At 42.1% G+C, this 24828-nt stretch overlaps 3 protein-coding genes across 3 annotated transcripts in view; 1 reads left to right on the top strand and 2 right to left on the bottom strand.

Annotated features, from left to right (window-relative positions):
- Positions 1-5738, top strand: part of LOC311007616 (uncharacterized protein) — a gene marked incomplete at its 3' end in the record, with an annotated part of 130752 nt that extends 125014 nt beyond the window's left edge. The window contains 2 exon segments of the mRNA XM_084000869.1: positions 3923-4141; positions 5533-5738. Of these exon segments, the coding sequence (XP_083856995.1) occupies positions 3923-4141; positions 5533-5738 (425 nt within the window).
- Positions 5739-9023: 3285 nt separating this feature from the next.
- rab11a (RAB11a, member RAS oncogene family) lies at positions 9024-16881 on the bottom strand. Its single transcript, XM_083999542.1, has 5 exons — positions 16716-16881; positions 15026-15221; positions 13687-13880; positions 13189-13269; positions 9024-12002 (listed from the first exon to the last, which is right to left on the bottom strand). Exons 1-5 carry the CDS (start codon positions 16753-16755, stop codon positions 11866-11868), a joined length of 648 nt encoding a protein of 215 aa, XP_083855668.1. The 5' UTR covers positions 16756-16881; the 3' UTR covers positions 9024-11865.
- Positions 16882-18304: 1423 nt separating this feature from the next.
- sh2d7 (SH2 domain containing 7) lies at positions 18305-24152 on the bottom strand (the record flags this gene model as incomplete). Its single annotated transcript, XM_084001598.1, has 6 exons — positions 18305-18349; positions 18434-19096; positions 20652-20949; positions 21881-22060; positions 22156-22245; positions 24001-24152. The coding sequence occupies 6 exons, from the start codon at positions 24150-24152 to the stop codon at positions 18305-18307; spliced, it is 1428 nt and encodes a 475-aa protein (XP_083857724.1).
- Positions 24153-24828: the final 676 nt, after the last annotated feature.

Genomic DNA, 24828 nt, shown 5'->3' with positions numbered 1-24828 from the left:
TACTTTGAGTTTAAGGACTAGTTCTGGGTTTGGGCCTACTTAAAGATGAGCCAACATTTTTCAAGTAACAGCATCATCATACTTCACTAATATTAAGTCATTTGTACTTTTGTGTGCTAAATATAGAATAGGTAGAGGGTACAGCGGTAGGTGGTTAACACTGTCACCTCATGGCTAGAAGGTTCTGGGTTTGATCCCTGGTCCTTAAAAAGTCCAAAGGGCCCATTTGGAGGCTCAGATCCTATGAGACTTCCTGTCAGTGAGGATGAGAGAGCAGATCAGTGTGGGTCATTTCTCAGTCGAGGTAGTTAACTCACCAGCAGCCACTGTGATTAAAAATTACCTCCCATTATTAAATTGTATTAATACATTAGTGGATCAGCAGCATGTTACTGTTGTAGCTCTGGTTGATCTTCATGTTTTTCTTCTGTGACCAACATTCATTTTTTAATCCTCCTTTACTGTACTATAAAATACAAAGAGTAGAAGAAGCACGTTGTCTTTGTTTTGGAGAGTTTGTAAGGTTGTGACTGTGTCTGTTATTTTTTGGAGATTGTTGTCATCGGTGATTTTCTTGGTGTGTTTTGCAGATGAAAGTGAAGAAGCGACACAGGAACAGTGCTCCAGAGTGGGGCGCCTACTGCAACCTCAGTGAGATGGGTCAGTCAGAGTCTCTACACCTCCTGCCCCCTTTCTTCTGCCTCTAAACTCTTACCCAGATGCACATCCAGATGTGGAGCTGTGCACATTCCTTATTTGTTGATATTTTCCTGGAAGTTTTTTTTATGAATTTTAAAAAACGATGTGGTCTGCAGCCAGAAGGGCTGAGGAGGATCCTCCCCCCTTCAAATAACCCACTCACCAAATGCCCATTAGATTTAAAGTGATATTCTTCTGAAACCTGAATCATTTTCCAACATGTTTTGCAAATCTTTTATGTTAATGTTTAATGTTGTTAAAATGTTATGCTCTGTAAGGTGACCTTGGGTGTCATGAAAGGCGCCTCTAAATTAAATGTATTATTATTATTATTATTATTATTATGTGTAACAACCACATGTTCTGACATAAGTGAAAGGTGTGTGTTCACATTAGACACTGTGTCGCTAACAGTAAAGAAGTGACTGAGAAAAAGAGTTTCAGAGATTCACATGTTGAGCCGGAGGTTTTGTCTAAAATCTTTTATAATCGTTGTTACCTCCAGTCTTGAAGCTGCTTACACTATGTCTCTGTGCAGGTGTTTACTGTATCGACCGGCGCTACAGCTACCACGTGGAGCCGCGCTACAGAGGTACTGTGTGAGGTGGACTCAGCCTGCGTGACCTCATCAACCTCTGACTCCCCCAGCCAATCCCCTTGCTCGAAACAGTTCCCCTCAGCCAATGACTGCTTCTCTCCTGCATTAGAACCTCAGCTTCATTTGTTGTTCATTTGTTTGGAGTCAGACTGAACAGAATCAAACCACATGTTGTTATAATTAGATATGAATACGTGTTTTTTTTTGTGCTCAGTTATCAACATGAAATCTCTCACCAGACTGGCTGCACCCGGAGCACGCCTGACTACACCTGTCGTGAGCTGCATGTTAAAGACCACAGATGGCCGCTGAACTATTTGCTCTTATACAACCTCCCCTGTCTTTCTTTGTATTATAAATTATTTTGTTTCGGCTTTGTTCATTTCTAAATGACTCGTCTGACTCCAGTCATGCAGCAAAGTGACTGAGCTGAAGTAATCTTCCTCGGGTGTGGCACTAGGTCCAACCACAGCCATGTCAACAGCATATTTAAGTTGTGCTGCTGCACAGCCATGGTAGTGGTATAAACTGAAAACAACAGAGGTGTCAGTACGCAGCCTTGTGGTGCTCCAGTATTTAAAACAAGCTCATCTGGCTAGATCCCGCTCATTAAAACCCTCTGAGGGTGGAGGGTCAGATGCCTAATTTCTGCTCCAGTGAATGAGCTCATCACTCACATTCATCAGTCTGTTTGGTATTAGTATAAAAGATAAAATCGATAAAAAGATTGTGAGCAAATGATTTTGGTTGTTGCGGATGTTTAGCTGTTTTATTCACTAGAGGGAGAGCTGCATCCTCTGTGCCTTTACGAGGTTTATATAGAAGTCATGTGAACATGCAGGATGAAAAAAGTATTTTCCTATTGTTGAATAATTTGAACATGAAGCAACAAGAAATAACATCCAGGTGTGACTGGACAGTAGAACAGTGAATCACCAGAGCCAGTTTAAGCTTTATTTTTACTGGCGTATATGATGAGGAACAAGAAACAACAGGACAGATGTGTGTTGTAGGTTTTGTTGTTGTGGCTGGACTGGACTGGAGAAGAGCAGTAAAGCAAAGACAAAAACAACAACTCTCTCTGAAGCTTTTCTGATGGGTTCGACTTTAACATCCTACAAAGTTCTCAAAGATACCAAATATCTAAACATCTGGAATGATGCACAAACATCTGGAATATTTTCATCTAATGGAAACAAAGTCTTGGGCCTGAATCTCACCACTCTGTGTAAAAACATTAGTAAAGAGCTGGAACAGCCTGATATGTGATAATTTATGACTTGGTCAGTCGGGGTGGAATGAGATGTTTTTAAAAGCCTTAGAGCTACGTCTAGTGGAGGGTGGGGGGTGGACGGGGGGGCGGGGGCGTCTGAGATGGACTGTGGAGAAGTCGTATTAATGTTTTGTGTTGATGCAAAAACAATCACCAGGACAAAAATGATAAAGGTGGAGAAACAGGTTTCTGTGGCCTGGGGGAGATTTATATGAGGAGAAAATTGCCCACGTGGATGAGATATTTTCGTGCTGCGTGAAAAAACCCCCGGCCTTAGCTCTTGCACCCGAACGCACCGTTACCCTGTCGACATGAAATGTGATGTGCTATTGATTTGAAGTCGCTGATTTGTACCAGCCTGAGTTAACAGGTGTGTTTGTGTCTCTGCAGGATGAATCCGCCTCCTCTCCCGCTCTGTGTTTCCCTCTGCTGCTCTGACCCATCACCACTGCTGATACCCCCACCCTCCCTGCGTCCACCACTACCACCACCTCTCCCACCCCCCCAGGGGAATCTCTCCTGCACAATAACTGAATGCCGTGTGTGTTTTCCTGCCACTTAATGTGTATTTTCTCCAAATGCAGCTTCACAGATTGGTTTTTTTTTTTTACCCAAGCTGGTTTTGAATGTTGATGTCGGCCTTGCACCTCTGTTCCTCTGGTGATGCTTGTTTGTTATTATTATTTTCATGGTATTATTTATGTTTATTCTAAATAGTCCCAACCAAACGCTGTATTTCCTCTGGTTTGTTTGATCTAGAACTGCGGGGACCAGCTGTTCTATGAAAGTAAAATGCAACCATGTATTTATGAGTGTTGTTGAGTTGTACATCTTCAGTATGAATCAATAAGCTGAGAGCTTAGAGACACAAAGAGCAGAGCAATCAAAAAAGTATTGATGATGTATTGATTGATGGTTTCTTATATACATAAAACATCACCAGCCTTCTCCTTGCAACACTGTTGCCCATTAAGTTGGAATAATTTTGTTTTCTGACACATTTCTCTTTTTATTCATATTTATACACATCAGTAATCACCTTTGACCAGGTGCAATGATCATCATGATGATTTATCTATCAAGAATAAATCACATTGTTACAATCATTTCATGAGAAGAGGTAAAAAAATATATATATTTCATTCCAACTTTATGGGCAACAGTGTGTATAGAAATGTAATTCAAAGCCACAACAGCTGGAAATGTCTCATATGACTGTAATGACCCATAAGGAGCCGTACTGTACATGCTTTGCAGGAGTTGTTGAACAGAAAAGCAGCTTTGTCTTTGTCAAATATGGTGGTTTGTAACTCCATCCCTGTTTAACAAGCTGTGTGTGGTTTCCTCTGCAGACTACATGAAGGGCTCCTTGTCCAGCACCTGCTCCCTCAACAGCGAGAACCCGTACGCCACCATCAACGACCCCCCGGGCGTGTGCAAACACTCGGAGAGCAGCTACGTGGAAATGAAGTCGCCAGCTCATCACGAACACATGACGCACTGCTGCTCCGCTGCCATCATCACCACCACCACCACCACCACAGCGCCCACCAAGAACGTCTACGACATGGGTACGACTGGTGTGTGTCTGAGCTCAAGTTAAAATCACCTTTGAGAATATAACTTATTAAAAAAAATGTGATATTTACATTACTTAAGTATCAAAGGCTTCTCTAGAGTAAAGCATAATGGGTTCCCACACCTTCTTAAACATCACATTCGAGGACTTCTCCAGGCTCTGAAAATTTCTAAGTGCACACATTTTATTTAGGAAATGTAGTTGAATAAAAGACAGAGCTGCCAGAAATTTAAATAAAAAAGTACAAATTTGTGAAAATGCTTCCACATCCTATAATTTTAGTAAATGAGATTTCATTACTTTGGAACATTATACACCATGCTGTTTTTAATGAGCGATTAAAAGGCTGCTCATTATATAGTAAGTGAGTATAATGAAATGCAGATTAACTACTTATTAATCCACAGTCATACAATGTTGCCTGAAGGTAACGTCCACAAATAATGTTTACTTGGTCTACCTGATGAGAAAACATATTTACTATGTTTTTTATGACATTTTATAACATTTGTAATTGTAGCACATCAAAAACAAAAACAGACATAAATTAAGATACACTAGTGTGATATCTGAGAACATTTTTGCTTCTTGTTTTTTGGTTAAAAAAGAAACCCTGAGACGTGTCACCACATCACTGAGCAGCCGAGGGGGGGTAAAGAGGTTTTATCAGGTCGTTAACTGGAATTTTAATTTTTACAGCTATGAGTCGACTGAAAGTCAGAGTCAGTTAATCTGCCACTTGCAGTAAAACCACAGTGGAAGCAGTGGTGAAAGTTCAACGTGAGGGCAAAAGACATGTGAACAAAACTGTAATACAATATTACAACTGTATGTGGATTAATTACAGTTGCAGTGCACTGCATTTATAATTATGCAGACTGACAGTCGCCTGTGACAGTGCTAAGATCATTTAAAGCAGAAGTAAGCGATCCGGTCGTTTTGGCTAACTTCTTGTCAGCCAATGGAGTTAGCAGCCCCCGCCCTCGTCGTGGATCTAGTGGTCCTCGTCCCTACGTCACCACATTCACACGCATCCCTTGGCTGCACACACAGCCCTTCATGCCGTTCTCTCTCCTCATTGGATAAAGGTTGTAGGATACAAGGAAAGTTTTCTCCTCGGCTTACAGCAGAGCAGAGTGACTGACAAACCCGTGTTTCGGACCAAACACTCTATACAAGTGATTCCCGTCGGAAGATAGAACTATTTAAGACTTATATTAACACAAATATTCCGCTTACTTCTGCTTTAAGTGCATTTTTAAGAGTTGTGCAACTGAGGGGGAAACACTACTTTATTTTCTCGTAAAACGTTTAATTGTTATAGTGATGAGTGATGAGTCCGCTCATTCCTCCCTCTCTCTGTCTCCCCCTCCCCTCCCTCAGAGCCGACCATCAGTATTGTGCAGGGGGCCGGGGGGGTGGTGGTTCCCACCTACCCTCAGAACCCGTACGACCTGCCCAGGAACAGCCACATCCCGAGCCACTACGACCTGCTACCTGTCCGCCCCAGCCCCTCCCACAGCCACAGCCTCACCCTGCACAGCCACAGCCCCCCGCTGCCCGGGAGCCCCACCAGCTCACTACTGTAGACCCCCCCCACCCCCACCCTCCTCCACCCCCACTCCCACCACAAGCAGCCAAACTGCACCAGTGTTCCCACATCATCCAGAACCAGGAACCTGTGAGTTGGGACATGACGGGAAAAGATCTGTTTGTTTTTGATTCGGGCGACAAAGGACAGGCTTTGTTGGGACTAATGTTTGTTTGTTTGTTTATTTATTTATTTATTTGTGTGTGTGTGTGTGTGTGTGTTTGTGTGGACAGTGCCCAGACTGTTGCACTGCTGTTTGATATCTTATCACTGTATTATATCTAAACTGAGTTTAGGCACCATCATATTTGTAAATTCCTCTTCCTCAACCAATGTGTCATCAGAAGGAATACGGACACACACACACACACACACACACACAAGCTGATCTTTCTTCAGTCTTCAGGTACACTTGACCTCTATCTGACCAAACGAGTCCCTCATGTAATTTGTCTGGTTGGATGTTTTAATGAACAATTGGTGTGTATGTGTGCCAAACACCATGGACGTGCTGAAAACTGTAGTTCCTCTACTGACCACTAGAGTGAGTCAGTCCCCATAGACTCCCATGTTACACCGCGGAAATAAGCCTGTTTCTACGACTGGTACGGTTACCTCCTTCGTGATGACTGTACACATTTTTTTAAGGCTTAAAATTGTGTTAAATTGAGGGTGTGGCTGCAGGTGGGTGTGCGTACACTTGCCACAAACCAGCGTGCACTGAAACCTCAGTTCAGCACGAACCAGCTCTTTGTCCATATCTGGATTATCTGGAGTGTGGGGGAGGAGTCAGGCACTGCCAAGATGGTGACGGAGGAGCAGCTCCCTCTGAATCTGAGGCGGAGGCCACGTCCATCCTGCTGACTGGACCTGCCGAGTGTTGACAGTGAAGGAGCAGCAAACAGGAAGGCATTTATTACTCTGCTTCTCTGGACAGAGAGGAGGATCTAGAGAAATGCAAACTTACCACAGTCTGGTCAGATTTACACAACCTGTATATTTCTGGTATTTTTACACATCGTTTCTTATTTCCTGTTTACATATTCAAAGATCCCGGCGAGGATCCATATTTTCTCTCTGGAAAGTTATCTTTTTGTATGTACTGTAAACAAAGTGGTGTATTGGATGTACACTTACTGTACGCTAGTGATTATTATTGTGGTTTTCCTTTGTGTCGAGTTTAAAACACATGCATGCCAAAGATTATTGAATATATAATAGTTAGCCAGGAATTACCCTCCTAATGTCCTTTGGTGCAGACTGATTATCGTCATCTGTCGACATGGAAACGTGTGTTGATGTAACTGTTGCAGGAGTTACAACTCCACAGACGCACTGGATTTTAATTCTCAAACACAACAAAAATGTTTTCAATCTCATGGAAATGATTGCTACTGTACTACTGTCTGAAATCAACTCCGTTTTCCTCACAGCAGGTGAATTTTCTATTGATCATTATTGATTTTCTTGTCAAACAGCAATAACAGGACATGTTGACAATCAGATGGAAACTGCTTTGATTTCCCATGTTTGACTCCAGACTTTTGTTCCACTTGCTTCGACTTTGTCCTCCCCTTGTGTCTTTTCTTCATTCTTGATCCACACAGTTGTTTCAGTCTTTGTGTCGTGTGCTGCTGGTCTTAATGTGTAGTTTAGTTTTTTAGTTTTGTTACCAGTGCTAAACTCAATAAAGATATCATAGCTCAGGGGAGTGGTGTGCTGTTCCGTTACTCCACAGATGGATTATTATTAATAACAGTAATAGTAGCTAATGATAATGAATAATATGTTTCTTTAGAAGTGGAATATGTTACAGATGGACACTTATTAGAGATGACTTTATAACATTGCATTTCTATGGAAGGCCTTAGTGGCCAATACATTTATACATTTCAGTTCCCCTGTTTCTTTGAGATAATGATAAAGGTCCTGAGACCTGGAGAAAACCAACCAGTCATCAACCAACAATCTGTGGACAACAAAACAACAGTCTATGTAGGCTGTTTAATGAAGGAAACATTGTTTAGTGTGGCAATGTGAGAGGAGCAGGCAAATATTGATCAGTGAGTTATACTGTATATCTTTTCAATCAAGGCCTGACACAGGATGAAACAGCTTCATGTCTCAATAGGCAATATACACACTTGTGTGTATTATATAGTTATCTCCAGAAAACAAAGCTTCTTTTCTCCAGATCCTGCAGAATTGTCCTGTTATCTCAGGGAAACAGAGGAATTTAATTGTAGAAATGCATGGCCACTTGGGGCTTCCGTACATTTCAGACTTAACAGCTTCAAACTTGAGTGCAGGCAAAGAAGAGGTTTTTGGATTGAGGCAGAAATCTTTAGGGTGATCTGTTACTGACATGTTGATAACTTGAGTTCTTGACAAGAAAAAACAAAAAAGCTTTAAAATGATAGAGTATTCACTGTTTAATATATGTAAGACATGTTTTAAAATAGACCATGTTACCGTGTATCAGTGAACCAGAATCTATGAATATGTAAATAAATTTTATTTCAGACAAACTAAGTTTTTGGGTGTGACTACATCTCATTGACATGACTGGAGTTTGTCAAACATTCCTAGACTCATCTGCCTCTTCTGATCTCAGATTAGAGATAGATAGATTGATAAAGGATACAAACTGCAATCTATGAAGGAGGACTAGAACCAAGGATGAAGGAAAAAAGACAAGTGTTTTCATTTAGATTTTTGAGAAAAAAAAAGACATTTCAAGTTTTAAGATGAGAAAATAATTTAATTATAAAACAACTTATTTGTAAAATGTTATGTATTTTCAAATCTTCCATTCAAGTTATTCTAGTGAATGATCCATTATATGTAATAATCATCTTTAAATGGTTTAGGTGTTAGACAGATGTATGTTTACTGTATAGAGGTTGGTTGGTCCAAAATGTTGCAATCGTGTCCAGTTTCCTCGAATGAGCAATCTCCCTGTTTTCTTTATTTCAAATTAATGTAAGTTATTACATTTGATTTTTTTTAAAGTACAAAGTTGATATTAAACAAAAAACACTGATTAATTGAGTTAGACATCTGTCACTAGAGAGACTTTGCAGAGTTTAAGATTGAACGACATTAGGAGCTAATTTGACCTAAACAACTAATTGAAACATCTGCTTATTGAATGTTAGACAATTGTTTGTGGAAACTGACCAAGATATTTACCTCTGTGTCTTTTAAGAAACTTTTATCAAACTGAGGGGTCGTAGAAAATGACTTAGTTGTATTAATATCAGAAGTAAAGTGCAGGCTGATGTAAAGGTTTATGACTGGTGCGCTTTATTAAGATGAACTGATAACTTAAGATATAGACACAATTGTACAATTTATCAATCTGTACAAAACATAAAACCATTCATTATGACCCCCCCTCACATTTAACCCTCCAAATTCATTGAAATGACATCATTTCACTCTTACATGTTTACACTGGAATTACAGTCAGTTAGAATTCAATATAGTAATAAAAAAAAAAAATCAATAAACACTTTTAAAAAAAACACAGAACAATGGAGGTACATGAGACAGGATCAGAAATCAGATTTTCAGAATAAATGAATCACTTTGTCCACTGATTGCCAGCTAGTGAGTCTGGAGGGGCGCGGCTGGCGGCGCCGTCTGTTCGAGAGGAAACGCCATTGGCACTGCCGTCCAGGCTCACACACACGCTCCAGAGCTACTGATCTACCCTCTGCCTCTACACACACATACACACACACCGAGTTCAGGCATCGTATGGCCTATGTCTGCTAACACCACACCACACACTGACACGGCTACGAACCTGGGGGATTGGACAGAACACACTCTCGGGGCGGGGGTGGGGGTTTAGCTAGCAGGTCGTTAGCGAGGCGGGTGTTCATTAACAGACAACTAACAAGTGACAACCTGGAGAAGAAGCGTTGTCCAGCTAGCTAAGCCTTACCCTCAGCAGAGTTCATGGACAGTAATGACAATGTCAGCTACACAAGGCGATACGACACGGAGTTGCAGTCGTACAGAAAGCCATGCATTGTGTTGAAGTCAGAGGCAGCTCGGTGTACATAGGCTTTATGTGACAGGGGCAACAGAGCCGTCCTCCTGGGGGGGGGACAGACGGAGAAGCCAGGTTACTGGTTAAGGAGGAGGAGGCGGACATGACGGTGAGTTGTTGGCAGGTGAATGAGAGGCGTTCAGGGACAGGTACATGTGGTGAAGCAGGCACTGTGACCAGGAATTAGCGAGAAAAAGGCCGAGTCTCTCCGGTGTTTTCCCGAGTCTCCTTCACCAAACCTACTCTGTCCTGTTAGAGTCCTGAGGACTTCAGGAAACAGCTGGAGCGAGACTCGGCCTCTTTAACATCTACGTTTTGGTTTTTGAACAGTGGCACCGTCTAAAACAAACGGTAGATCCTATGCGACAGACGAGGTCCAGATTCTCCATGTGCAGTAAAAATCTACTCCTACACAAGAAAGCATGTTTACTAGATCAGCTACTAAGGTTCAGTGCAAGGTTTCGACAGGTTTATTATGCTCATGAAGTTCAACCGAGTGACATTTCCCATTTCCTACTTTCTCAGTGCGTCCTAACTAACGTTACACCTCTGTGGTTACATGCAAAGCAGCATCTGCTTGACTACGAGGAGATTTTTGATTATAATCATATTATGGAGTATCATAGGAATGTCATACGAGAATACTTTTGCTGTTTTTTTTAAACTCCTTCATTTGCTATAGAAGTGCACTAAGAAAACAAACAGCCATGTGCTAGTTTCTGCATAGTTGTAGTCAAATGTCAAAAAAAAAAAAGGATGCATCCTGTTTTCATCCTGGTGTCGGAGCAGGATGGACGAGCGTGTCTTCAGTCAGAGCATCCTTTCCCGGCATGAGCACGACTGTCTACGCGTCGCGACGCCACACTGACGCTGAAAGTAGGACGACGTGAACGTCTGAATGTTACAGGAGTTGTGTTCAGCTTTAAAACGGCTCACCCTCAAGGCAATGATAGTGTTCAGATCGAGTCCAGACTGAGTCTCTCACCCGGCACGAACACGCAGCGACAGCAGAGAGGCCGTCTTCTCGAAGACATGCAAGAAAACACGAAAAACAAACGCGCTTCGACCCTGCCGCCCCCACTGCTATCGCTGCGACGATGACGACGGTGATGACGACATGTATGAGGCTGTGCGCTTCATGCTAGCTCACACCCGGACCCTCCCCACGGCGCAAACTGACGCTCAGCAAACGCAAAAACAAACACACACAAAAAAAAAAGAAAAAAAAAAAAGATTTTATGTCTCACTAGCGTCGTATTCACAGCAATCAGATCAAATTGGCGGGACACTACCAGAGCACGCGCGTCTACACCGTGCTCCATACATCCACATGGTTTCAAAAAACAGTACATTGCACTAAAGAGGACAGAGGTGGGGCGGGGCGGGGCGGGGTGGGGTGGGGGGTGAGGCGAGGTGAGGCAGAAGGGGAAGCCTAAAATGACAGAGGAGAAGCTTGTATATAGGAATACACTTCAGAGCAACATGTGCTTTAAATTCATATATACCTATTAGTAGATATATGGTACGAGACAGATCATAAAAAAAGTGGAGAAATCAACAGGATGAGGAGAAGAAAAGAGAAGAAAACAAATCACATTCATATATTAAGACATTTTCGTGACATGTCAGCGCATCTACAGTAATGAAATCTAAAGTGATATGAAATGCTCACTGCCTGCTGTCCTGCAGAAACCTAAAGACAGAGGGGCTCTGCTTGGGGGGCCACCCCACGCGGTGACTTCTTATACTGGGATATATTTACCTAGGGTAGGAGGGGGCGGTGGGAAAAGGAGGGAGTCAGGTTAGGGGAGGGAAGAGGGGGGGGGCAGGTACAAGACAGGTGCAGAGTTGGGGTCACAGCCTGGAAGCTGCGGCTCTTCCCTCCCACACCACACAGTACACCGAGGCAGTCTATTTTCTGAGGGGAGGGGGGGGCGTTGAGGAGTTGTGAGCCAGGGTAGCTGGGTAGAGAGGGAGGGAGGGGGGGGGGGGGGCTTAGGTGTGGACTGTGGAAAGAGAGGAGGGGGAAGGCGGGAGGAGGGGTAGCAGCAGGTCCACGGCGGGGCTAGATGTTCTGACAGCACTGCATCTTTGGTTTGTTCTCAGTGGGCTGCACCTGGATGTTGACCACGTTGTTGCTGGGCGACATGTCGCTCTCCTGACGCTCCGACATCTGCTTCTGGGAGACGATACGGTAGATCTCTGAGGGGAGGGGGGCAGAGGGACAGAGTGGTTTAGGCTTCAGAGTCTGTACATACTGCTGACGGCAGCTGTTAAACTGTCAGATTCAGCTTGAAATGATCAGCCGTCCTCTCCGCCGTGGTTGCCAGGAGACGACAGGAGGCAGATTAGAATATGACAGAAAGGGTCGTGAACATTTTTAGTCGTGTGAATGATTAAATATGTGCCACTAAACCCAGACTGCCTGACGGCGTCGAGTTTAACTGACACTTTAACGTATGGTCCTCGGTTTTGTTATTACTGTTAATGCATAGAAAAGGGAATTTTGATGGACTTGATGGTTTCAGTGGAAAACAAATGGAAAAATATTTCTATAGTTTTTACTTCTATTTATTTGTGATGCTTCTACATCAATTCTGTGAGTTTATCTCAAAAAAATAAGGATGAATTGCAATTAATCACAACAAATTGTGCAATTAATTATACTTTAAACACCCACAGGGAAACCCTGCACAATGTGAAATGTGAATTTGCACTACATCTATAGTAACAACTATGGGATATTTGTATATTACTTTTATATATTTGTACTCTACTTACTTTTTATGAAATATTTCTTAAATTACTTTGGGAGAGATGCACCTAGATTTCGTTGTGCTTCACCGCTCAATGACAATAAAAGGGATTCTTCTTCTTAATGTTTTTTAATAGATCAACAGTTGTTGTCTAAGTGAGTGCAGTTATAGACCATCATACTTGTGATTATGTAATGACCCACATGTTGAGAATGAATTCCTACATCCAGAGGACAAACATCTGCAAACTGGACCAGATGAGGCCCAGAGACAAACATCAAAAACTAAATACTTCATATTTAACATCAAACAATACAACACAAAAACAGACACACCACTGCGCTGCTAGAACACACTGGTCTGGATAAATCCTCGGCTGACTGTAGTCCCTGAGCAAAACTGTTGTTAAAGATTTGTGTCTTCAGAAGGAAACTGGACACACTGTTAACTGATAAACTCTTTGTGTAATAGTGCTGATCCAGTGCAGCAGCGTTGTGACTTCCCTCTCTCTGTAATCACCCTCACTAAAAACCTGCAGCACTTCCTCAATAAATGTAACATCCGTTGGCCTCGTAAACGGTTAGGGAGAGGTTGGTTTTACATGTGTGGGTTCGCACAGACGCAGTACAGACCTGTCAGAATGGTCTGGAAAGCCGTCTCAACGTTGGTGGAGTCCAGAGCTGACGTCTCCAGGAAAGATAAACCGTTCTTCTCTGCAGGGCAAAGTTGAGTGACAGGTCACATTTACCACACACACACACACACACACACACACACATCAGATATGAAGCATTCCAGAGAGAGAGACAGAGAGCAGTTTGACCAGTTCAGACGTGTGACTGTGAAACGTCAAACCAACCAGTCACTCTTCACAATCTAAATGACCTTTTACCACCATCATCATCATCATCATCTACCTTTATACTGTACGGAGCTCTAACTGCTATTTTGAATATTATTTTTAACCTATAATGAAATGTTATCTTGTCCTGACCTGTGGGATTTTGTTGCATATTTTCTGTCTCGAGCCGTCCGTACGCCCACCTTGATCAGGGCATTCTTAGAAAAACTAGGCATTCCCTTCCAGGAGGGTTAAATGAAGGATACAAATAAAAGCATAATAGTTTTACCAGCGAAAGCGCGCGCCTCATCAGTGGGAACAGCTCGGAGGTGACGCAGGTCGCTCTTGTTGCCCACCAGCATGATGACGATGTTGCTGTCAGCGTGGTCTCTCAGCTCCTTCAGCCAGCGCTCCACGTTCTCGTAGGTTAGATGCTTGGCGATGTCGTAGACCAGGAGAGCCCCCACCGCCCCGCGGTAGTACCTGCAGGAAACAAACAGCCCTCAATTATAATCAGGGCCCATTGACAAGAATATTACAGGTGATTTAGTGAGTGGCGTCCGCAGTGGCAGTCTTTGTGTTTGTGTTGCAGCGGGAGATCAGTCGGGTGCGTTTCCGCTGACTGGAGATTTTCATTTAAAACGCAGGGAGATTTCTTACAGAGTCATTGTGTGTGTCTGTCTACATCTCTACTAACCCTACTATCAGAGGTCACTAATATATAAGTGATTAAGGAACGAATATAAACTCTACAAAACACTAAATTACCAATGGATCAATGAACTCTTTCTGTGAATTATCAAGTAAAAGTGTAAAATATTTCTTCACTTGAACAGGTAAACGGATGGACAACTGAAAAACAGAAGGAAGGGAAAAATAAACATTGCATAGTATGTAGTGTGGCAATATTGTACATATTCACGGACGCAAAGAATCAATCTTTACTATACAAATGAATGCAAATATGAATTAAGTAGGCTACTAGAGTTGTTGTCCTGACTGTGTTGGTCGGTCTGTCTACTTGACAGACACTTCACATTTAGCAAGGATAAACATGGTTTAAGTGAGCTGAACAGACTAAGAAGTTAATCTTATTAGATAACATACGAGACTAACGGAGTTGTCCTTTCACGACATCATTAACAGTAGCTAAATGAAATAAATCACAATCACAATATGTTCCTGCAACACTCAGGATACCTGAAATGTTTAAAATGGCATTAATATTGTATTGTGATATATTACTGTGATAATCTTGTGTTGCGGAGTCCCACCTCTGATATTCTGTGTTCAGTTTTTGAGTTATGAGGAATAAAAATGGTTTGAGGTTACAGTGACCGATGAAATTCGTTCTTAGACGTGCCTGAGTTAGCAGACACTCACAAGAAGCAAAGCTGTTAGTTTTGGTTTTCTAACTGTTTCACTCTCACAGCTTGTACATGAGTTGTACATCTGCTCATGTGCTTCCTTACAATTCTGGGCTCAGATGGAAAAAAGGTGTTGTCCGAGACTGTGAAGGGTGCAGAGGTGTCATTTCAAATGCGACACACGTGTACTCTCTGCTGCTCCTCTATACCAGAGACGTCGTTCTATATTGTATTGCCTAGAAGGACTGTGTCTGTACTCACGCTGATGTGATGGCTCGGTAGCGCTCCTGGCCGGCTGTGTCCCAGATCTGGGCCTTCACCGTCTTGCCGTCCACCTGGATGCTGCGTGTGGCGAACTCAACTCCGATGGTGCTCTTGCTCTCCAGGTTGAACTCATTGCGGGTGAAACGTGACAGCAGGTTACTCTTTCCCACGCCTGAGTCTCCGATGAGGACGACTGAAACGCACAGTGGAGGAAACACATTTAAATACAAACCCAGAAAAGCATGTGATGTCAACCCCCTGTGTAAATTATGATGACCATTGTTTTCATACTGATGCATGAACAATAATTGATTATTAAATTAATCATCAACTATTTTGATAATCGAATAATTGATTTTAAAGAAAAAAAAGTCAAAATTCTCTGATTTCAGCTTCTTAAATGTGAATATTTCTGGTTTCTTTGTTCCTTTACGACAATAAAACTGAGTATCTCTTTGGTTTGTGGACAAAGCAAGAGATTTGAGGACGTCATCTTGTGGTTTGGGAAACACTTGTTTACATTTTTTTTTACATTTTATCGACCAAACAACTAATCGTTTAAATAATCGACAGATTAATCGATAATAAAAATAATTGTTAGTTGCCGCCCTATGTGTTATTACACCTTATTTATTACATTAAATTCACAGGTTCTGAAACCATGTTTAACTACCATTATTGTTGCTGTTATTACCATTAGTAATTATGAACATAGGTGCACCATTTACAAACTAGAAGATTTATTCATTCATTGATTCATCACGTGCATCAATTAATCGAATAATCGACACCTTTGGACAGGGATTCACCTGTTTCCATAGGTATTTGTTCATATTTTATGTGTTGTTCTGATGACTGTAGTCGTGTGGAGGACGCACAGTGAAAGTCTGGTGGCTGAATAACGTCAACCACTGTGGGTCATAAATCATACACAACATGTGATGTGACACTTTTCAACAAATTAAATATGTAGCTAGCGTTTTTAGGCTAATTCAGCACAAGGCTGTTATTACCTGGGCGATGGTAAATAAATAAAACGCGATCGCCCATTTTTTAACGTTTCTATTTATACGTGTTATTTACTTTGCTTTCTGACCTCGTTGTTTACCTAACCGAGCTTGAACCAGTTCACTTTATTAGTCAGAAAACCAGCGACCACCCGTTAACCCACCGCCTTTAGCTGGTTAGCAGCAGGAGCCGGAGCGAACCGATAAAAAAAAGTCTCGTGTGTGTGTGTGTGTGTGTGTGTGTGTGCGTTGTTGTCGGTAACTCGCTCCGTCTGTCCGGCTGCACCTCCACAGATAACGTGATAACGGGAAACGTCGTTAGGTGTGTCCGACCGACGTCGGGCTGCTCCGCGCCCACCGACAGCTGCTAACGGCGGCTAGCTGCTAGCTGCTAACGGTCCGGGCGCCCTGGCGTTGACGCTAATAACGGTTATTAACGGTTATAACGTGAGGAATCCGCGAGCGTTTCCGCGCGGACAGTTTAGAGGAGGTCGGTCGCGTGTCGTGGGAGTGGACCGGAGCTGCTGACACGGCGCGGACGGCTCGGTGGAGACGGACCGGAGCACAAAGGTTGACGGCGGCGGAGCGGAGTGGTTAGCCTGGCAGCAGTCAGCTGGCCTGTTAGCATCCGAGTTAACAGAGCAGCGGAGCCGCGGTGAGGAGAACAAGCCCGGGCTTACCTTTGAACAGATAGTCATACTCGTCATCTCTGGTGCCCATCGTTTTATTGAGAACTGAGATAGTCCGAGATTGGATTGGGTTTAGGGGGAAGAAGGCGATCTGCTGTGTTTTACTCTTCCAACGGGAATCTGTTTGGGAGCCGTACTTCCGTGATTCCTTCTTCTTCTTCTCCTTCTTCCCTGGCAGCGTCAGGGTGGCACACGGAGAAGCTGCTGACCCCCGGCGGCCACAGAGGGAACTCACTACACTGTGATGGTCATGTTTACTCTGCAGGGCCCCAGCATAGGGCCTGTGTTAATACATGTCAGGAAAAAATCATTCAAACAACTACATCAAGACACACAATAATCACAAAGAGACACAAAACAACCACAAAGGCACCAACCAACCACAAAGAATCATAACAACCAAAATAGAGGCTCAACAAACACAAAGAGAAGACACATTATTGACACAAAATCACCCCAGAGACACAAAATAGCCACAAGGGACTTTTATCAGACTTCACAGAGTTTCCTCTGGAGACACAGGAGGCTTCATACACCTGGAAGCTCTTCCTGATGAAGAAGATCAGTGTAGCCGAACCTAACATGCAGCAGGAGAACTCATTTAATCCTTGCTCGATTCTCTCTTCAAAACACCTGTGACCCTTAACTGTAACAGCTGCCACAGTGTGTCTGTGTTTACACCATTTTTAATTTAAAAATGTATAATGACTATTTTCCCAGTCAATCATCCTGGTTTTGAATGTCACAATTTAGGCTACTTTTCTGTTCTTTATTCTCATTTTCTACAGCACTTATGCCTATTTGACAACTACAGTTTTCTTGCTCCTAGAAAGATTCATATTTTTCAAATAATACGTGATTTAAATAATTTTCCCCAACAACTAAGTAAAAGTGAAATGTTCTAAAAATGCATAGACACAGATGTTGCAAATATATACTAGTCTAATGTAGCTGTAGTATGTGCATTTACCATTGCCAATGTCAAATCCTGACAGATTATGATTACGATAAGGTTATGATTTATTGTATTAGAAACAGCAGAGAGTAAACCCAGTGGATGAGATGACTTCTTGGAAATACATGCTTTCTCCTTGTTGTCCATTGGATTGGCATATTTTTTAAATATACCAATAAATCAAATTATTAAAAAAAAAAAATTCAAAGAAGCTTGAAAGAGTTTCATGAAAAAAATACACAAATAACTACAGATTGTTTCATCTTTAATGTCACCACTGCTAGAAACAACATACCACCACCACCAATATACTACTACTATTGTGATGCTATAAAACAATAGACATGATAATATCTTGTTTGCTAAATCTAGAGATATACAAAACATGTCAGGAAGATGACCAGAATATTGAATAATAGTAATCAGTGATATCTACTGCTGAATTTATCCAAAGTGAAATGATGTAGTGTTTATCAATTGTATGAATTCTGTACTTTTATAATTCATGAAATACTATGATTATAGTTTGATACATTTGTGATGCTCATTTCATTTCCACATACAGTATCAAACAGTTGACTCTGCATTTGAACACAGAATCATCCACGAGTCAATTTTGTCCCATTTATTTCTTCATGTAATCAGGGAGGAATTTTTTCCATTTCATATTCTGCAACAAAAAAACAAGAGAGGTCGTTATTAAATATTTTGTGCTTTGAGCATCAGCAACTCATGACCATTGTGTCTGACTTACGTTTTTCCCCCAGGTGGATTTAGACTTCTTGGTCTTCATGTCATCCAGTGACTCGTAAGTGGCGGCGGCGGCCTCCCCAGGGATCTGCTCATAGGTGTCATCAGGGAGACCAGCGGGCGTTGGCGTCTGTGGGACCTCGGCATACGTACCATCTCCCTGCTGAGCTGAACTCCCCCCAGGCTCAGCAGATTCCTGGTACAAGGGGTTGGACCTCAGCAGCCCCTGGTCCTCGCTCTGCTGGTCCGACCTGGAGGCGCTCGGCCTCTGAGCCCGGGGATCGTGGAGGGAGTAGGTGTGGCAGGTGACTTTCTTCAGTTGAGTGGGTGAATGGGACGCTGATGGTGTGAGGGGGGGGCTAGGGATGTTGTTGGAGTACTCATCCTCCTCCATGTGCTGGTTGTCCAGGTGTGGTAGAGATCTGCTCCTGCTCTCCACGTGTGTCAGCACAGAATATGTAGCACTGGGTGGACAAAGGTCCCCAGGATAGCTCGTGTCGACGCCGTTAAACGAGTCTCTGTCTGTCATCAACACCGGGGTTGTGTTTCCTCGCAGTCTCTCCAGTTTGTCGGTCTGAGTGTCTGCTGGATGGGAAGTTGTGTCGGGCAAAGATCCACTCAGAGAAAAGCCCAGAGGAATGGATCTCTTTGGTACCGGAGGTACACCCTGGAGAACACAACAGCAAAGCCATGAGAGCACAGATGACACAACTATCTATACACAAGGTCCATTAGTGAAGCACAGAGTGTCACTTGCAGCTTAGCACAAAACAGAAACATGTTTTTTGGAGAAAAGTCAACAAAACACAATTATAAATGGTTTGTGACTGATGTTATACATACATATATATACATATATACAAGATTATATTGTGGAGCTCAACACACTGTAGCTTAAGATAACACATGCAACTTGAAAACTTGTCAATTTGACAACACATGAATGTTTCTGGAGACACAAAAAAGTGAAGTACCTTGCTGAGGCCCTTTTGTTCAGCGCTTCTTGACTTTAGAAGTTGTGAAGACAGCTACTTGTTGGTGGGGTGTGAAAATGTAGCTATTTATTATAACGTCAGTATTACACGATTCAGATATTTTTCTGTTATCTTAGTATTAGCCTGGGGTCCCTAACACCTCTGTTGTGTTGTGAGTTTTTACAGCTCATGTGTACTCAAATTGATGACGTTGACTTTTCTGATCTGTGGCACATGTGTATCTTTGCATGTGTTTTTTTTAGGTTGAAGTGAATTGACCTATCAGGGCCACTGTAGGGTTTTGTTCTAATTAAAGTTGGTTAGACCTGGTCCATCGGGCAACGACTTGAAATCCAAAAATTGCTTCCAATAGTTCTTGGTCAAATTGTCTGACAAACCACCTAATTTGAGAATTTAATCATTTGCAAAAAAAAAATTTCCATTTCCATCACTTGCACGTGTAGCCGATGTCATATCTGGCCCTCTGCGTTGTGTTTCTCACGGCCTGCCCTAGGTGGGGTTCGATCCCACGACCTCCCGCACCGGAGGCGACGATACTAACCTCTTCGCCAAGAGGTTGACAACCACTTGGCGGGTTGGTTAGCACGTCTTTTATGGGTGGAGTGAGTGCACATCCGTTACACACGTGCACTCATATACTCTGACTTTTGATCTTGACTTCTGCAGCAGCAAGTGAAAACACTGTGAATATTTAACCATAACACTGAATAATTATTAACAAAATTCCCCGCAGTAAGCAAAATCACACTGATCCCTGTCTACATGACTGACAGTTATGACTTTTCAAACAGGAGTTCAGTCAGACTCAAATGAAACCAGGTGTCAGTAAAAGACACAGTGTTGATCTGTTCTATTCTAATGTGTATAGAATATATAATTGTATATAGTTAGATGGAAAAGCACAACAGGTCCAGGAATGAAAGTTTCATTTTGATAATTGGAGAAGGAATAAGTGCATACTTCTGTTACTGTTTCTGTTACTACTGTTACATGTTTTTCTTTTGTTTTCACTTTTGGCTTACTTGTTGAAATACATATATTTTTTGCTTTCACATGCCTGAAATACATTTTTATTCGTTCATTAATTCATTCTTCTAGGAAAACCTTTTTATGAGGAAGCAACCACTGAACATTGATGTAAAGAGTTGATGAACACATAGAGGAACAGCACAATTGTCTAACAAGGTTGTGTTTGTTGAAAATAACCATTGTTCAGTTCCTGTTTACCTGTGAGAGGGGCATTGCGTCTACAGATACTGTTCCTGTCAGCTTTCTGTTTTTGGATTTGTGCGGCAGCGTGGGAGGCAGCGCTGTGGTCGTGTCACTTTGCTGCTGAATCTTTTGGGTCTTGCCCTGGTTGTTGTGGTTGGCTGTCGTCTTCTGGTCCCACAGATTACGCAGAGCTTGGACACTCACCCCGGACTTCACTGTGCTGTTGTAATTCACCACATCATACACCTCACTTGGGTTTTCCTGAAAACAGCAAACATTGAGATTATTATACTTATCATTAGCATCTGTGGCTCTTTACAGGCCCATCATGGCTCCAACAAGGAAAACAGGTTAGACATGTAAATAAAGGCTTTCAGTGCAGGCACCAGTCAAATGAAATGAGCCGTGTAGCAAGTATCACTATTCACTTTTGCTTGACGTCCAACAGTAAAGTGTTTTGATGATGTCACGTCTTTATCAGCTACAGATATGATAGCTTCACAGTGAAGCTGATTCTGTCATAAATCAATGATCAGATATTGACCTATCAATCCATCTTGTAGACATGTGAACTTTTGACAGTGTGATTGAAAAATTTGACCTTTTGGAAACTGCAAAAACAAATGAAGGGATTAGCAAAGTGGGTGGGATTAATCCTTTAGGATGTGTGAATTGAATTGAATTTGTGGGCCAACATTACCATAAAGTCCTGTTGCTATCATGACTAAGGACCATCTATTACACTAAAACCTGTAACTTTGTGCTCCAACCCTCCCAGATACAGGTCCAGGGATCTGAGAGGTCTGATGGCCAATGCGAGCTGCAGCCTCTATATGAAGGGACTGTGAATACTGTATTTCCTGTTTGAAAGTCACGCAGTCTGGGTAAAATGACAACAAAAAGACACAAGACTAATACGAAGACGCACAGAGTGACATGAGGGAGACTCAACATTACTACAAATACAACACAATGAATGCCCACAAAGATGCACAAAATGACAAACAAATGACATAAAAATAATAATAAACTAATACATAAATAAGCAGAAACGACCTAAATGACCTGTAATCTGCCTGTGGCTGTACAGGGATGTGTGTAATGTGTAAAATTATAAAATGGCACTTGCATATAATCGCAATTTGATGTTCTGTTTTGTTTTGTTTTGTTTGTTTGCATATCTACTACATTTTCACAGATGAATCAATAGAAATGACACATGAGTTAAACAAACTGTAGTTGACAGGGCTCTGCTCACCTCGGAGCGGCTGGAAGCCAGGTATTCTCCAAAGGGTTGGATGGGGCTGACCTTGTAGTGCTCAATCAGTTCAGTGAGATTGTGGTAAGTCTGACAGTCTCCTGATATGGCAAACTGCCCATCTTGGTTCTGGGTGATGACAAAGTGGCGGCACCTGTCTTGGCCCCTTGAGAAGAAAGATCACGGTGCAGGAAGATAGATCAAAAAGGTGCTGAAGAGACAGCTGCACGGACAGTGTTGATCAGACTGAGTTGGCCTCACCTGTAGGACAGGATGTAACCGATGGCTTTATCACTAAGGCGAATGAGAAAACAGCCCAGGGCTTTATCCCGCAGATGATCTTCCGCATCCCTGACGCACAGAGAGAGAGAGAGGGGGGCGGGTGACAAATTTCACAGACTTAGAGGCAAATTAGATTTAGAAATAACACCACTATCTCCTGAAACCTCCATCCACTTCCTATCTCTCCTGTATTCATCACATAGAGAAACACACATCCACTGACACTATATCAATTCCTATTACATCCAGAGCCACTGATCCCGTCAGATACATTGATTTTACTGCGGGTAAACACATTCAAATCCAGTGCCTATGAAAAACTGCGTTCATAAGAAATAAAACAAACCTTAACTCAATTCAATGCACTTAGGGGTTTTGCTGATACAACCTTGCTCACTACAGCACATTGTGGCCAATGTTGGCAAACTTTCAGTGTTATTGATATTGCTGTGTGAGGCAGTCGATTGACTTCTATATCTACCGACTTTTATATCTGCCGAACCCCTATCGGCCATAACATGCAGTTTAGCTCGACACAAACTCTGATGTAATTGTTTTAGTTTCAGTTCAACGTGCAGTTATCTTATAGTAAGTGTCATCTGTGGCCACATTACACTGTGTCTTAAAAATGAGAAATTAGTCTTATTATTATGCACATTTCCCTCATTAAATTTCATAGTTTATATTTGAAGTACTTACTAAGCAGGATTGAAACCATGTTTTATTATTCTGAGGCAATTCCTCCATCATCCTTTCACAAAATGTAAAGTTGTCTTTTAGTTATTTGTATTTTTTCCGTTTGGTCAGTGGTTGAACATTTAAAAGCTAATTGGAGGTCCAGGTCTTAACTAATAACCTGGAGAAATACTCTTTTTCAAAATACTATAGTCTTATTCAGAGTCTCGTATTTTATGTAGCTTTGTTGGTATTGAGGTCAATTTGTGTTTCTTTGTCAGTTGTACAGAGATTTGTTGTACAAAAACCATCTGAGATCTTTCACAATGAACCTAGATTTGTGTTGATTGTCTGATAGGTGATAGAAATATTTCTAGAAAAATCGTGGCAACTAAGACATCCATCCACCTATTGTCTGTACCGCTTATCTGTGCAGGGATCACTGATCTGTCACACAATGATGGACAGGTCAGAGTTGTGGGTATCAGGGGCGTTGCCAGCCATTTAGCTCTACTGGGGCATAACTCAGTCTGAACTGACTTTGCCTATTCTTTAAGCATTAAAGTTTTCCCCTCTTGAGATTAAGGACAAAAGTATTGTGATGAGCTGTGCAGGTGTGAAAACTGTCTCCACAGCAAAGACTGTAATCTTCTAAAGCACCAAGCCAAACGATATGCTCCTGTAAGGCTAGTCTTTAAAACCTTTTAGGCCTATCAAGGCAACAATCAGAGATTTCAGAACATATCTATTGTGTTTTAATTGTTAGTTAATTGATAGATGAACTCTGACAGTTGTCTTGTCCCACACTGAGCCACAGGGACACCACAATAACAGCATGCTAGTCCATAGATAGAAGAACTGAAGAAAAAAAAGTAATGCAAAGGTTACTTTCCAGACTAACTACTTATACAGTATAAAGCTGTAATTTGTAAAATAGGTAAAAACAAACAAACAAACAAAAAAACCTCAAAAGAAGTAAGTACTGTTACTAATTGCTACTTTTCAGTCTACTCTAACTTACCCCAAACTGCAACTGACTTATATGATGTTAACCGCATCAATAGGACACCACAGAGCTCCATGAAGCCAAATAAGATAGCACAATCAGACCTACAAAGGCCATCTCCATCTCTTGTGCGTGTTGCTTACTTTCTGGTAGCGAAGCCTTGAAACCAGTCAGGGAAACTTCCGTTGTTCAGGATGAGCCCTGCCTGCGTCTCCGTGAACCACCTGAGCACCAGCTCCTTCAGGCCTCCCTCTCCTGCCTCCAACTGCAGGTCAACACCCAACTTCTTCTCCATCCTCACCCTCTCGTCAGGAGCTGACAGAACAGTGTTGGCAACGCGGCAACATATGCACCCTCAGCAAGGCGGATGTCATTTAACTCTCAAAAGGAAGACGAGGCACCTGATTTGACTATTTCTGCTGGGCGTCTCTCTCTCATCTGAATAGTGGTATTGTTTCAGTTTATCTACCGGTGGCTCTTCGACCTGTCACCAGGCAGGCAGCCTCATTTTACTATCTGTGTTCCTTGTACCAGATTGAACTTCAATAGTTTGGTCAAATTAAACACAGTGAGTTTTTCATTTAGTCTCTTTTTATTCCAGTAGAGGTGCAGCACCAGTAATGTGAGAACTTCATGATGTGAAAATGTAGCAGACAGTGACACAGACGTGTGTGTTGTGCAGTAGACTGTAGGCCTATTTATATTGTGGAGACAAACATATGATAAGGCCACCTCATTATACAGCCCATCCCAACAAGGTAAACCATAGTCAAATGCAAGGTTAAAATGTGGGCAATAAGTCTGGACCAGATTATTATTTTGAAGTCCAGTGCAGAAGGATTGTTTTTATTAGGGGCCAGGCAGCTGAAGCCTGAGCAGGCATCTTAGGCAGCCTATTCACCAGACTGTTTCCATGTATGCACGTCTTATTGTGGTTCTGCTTTATTGTGTCAAACTGTATTTTATATGCT

Source organism: Trachurus trachurus (genome assembly GCF_905171665.1).
Source record: "Trachurus trachurus genome assembly, chromosome: 3".
Classification (NCBI taxonomy): Eukaryota; Metazoa; Chordata; class Actinopteri; order Carangiformes; family Carangidae; genus Trachurus; species Trachurus trachurus.
This window is presented reverse-complemented; position numbering and strand designations above follow the sequence as displayed.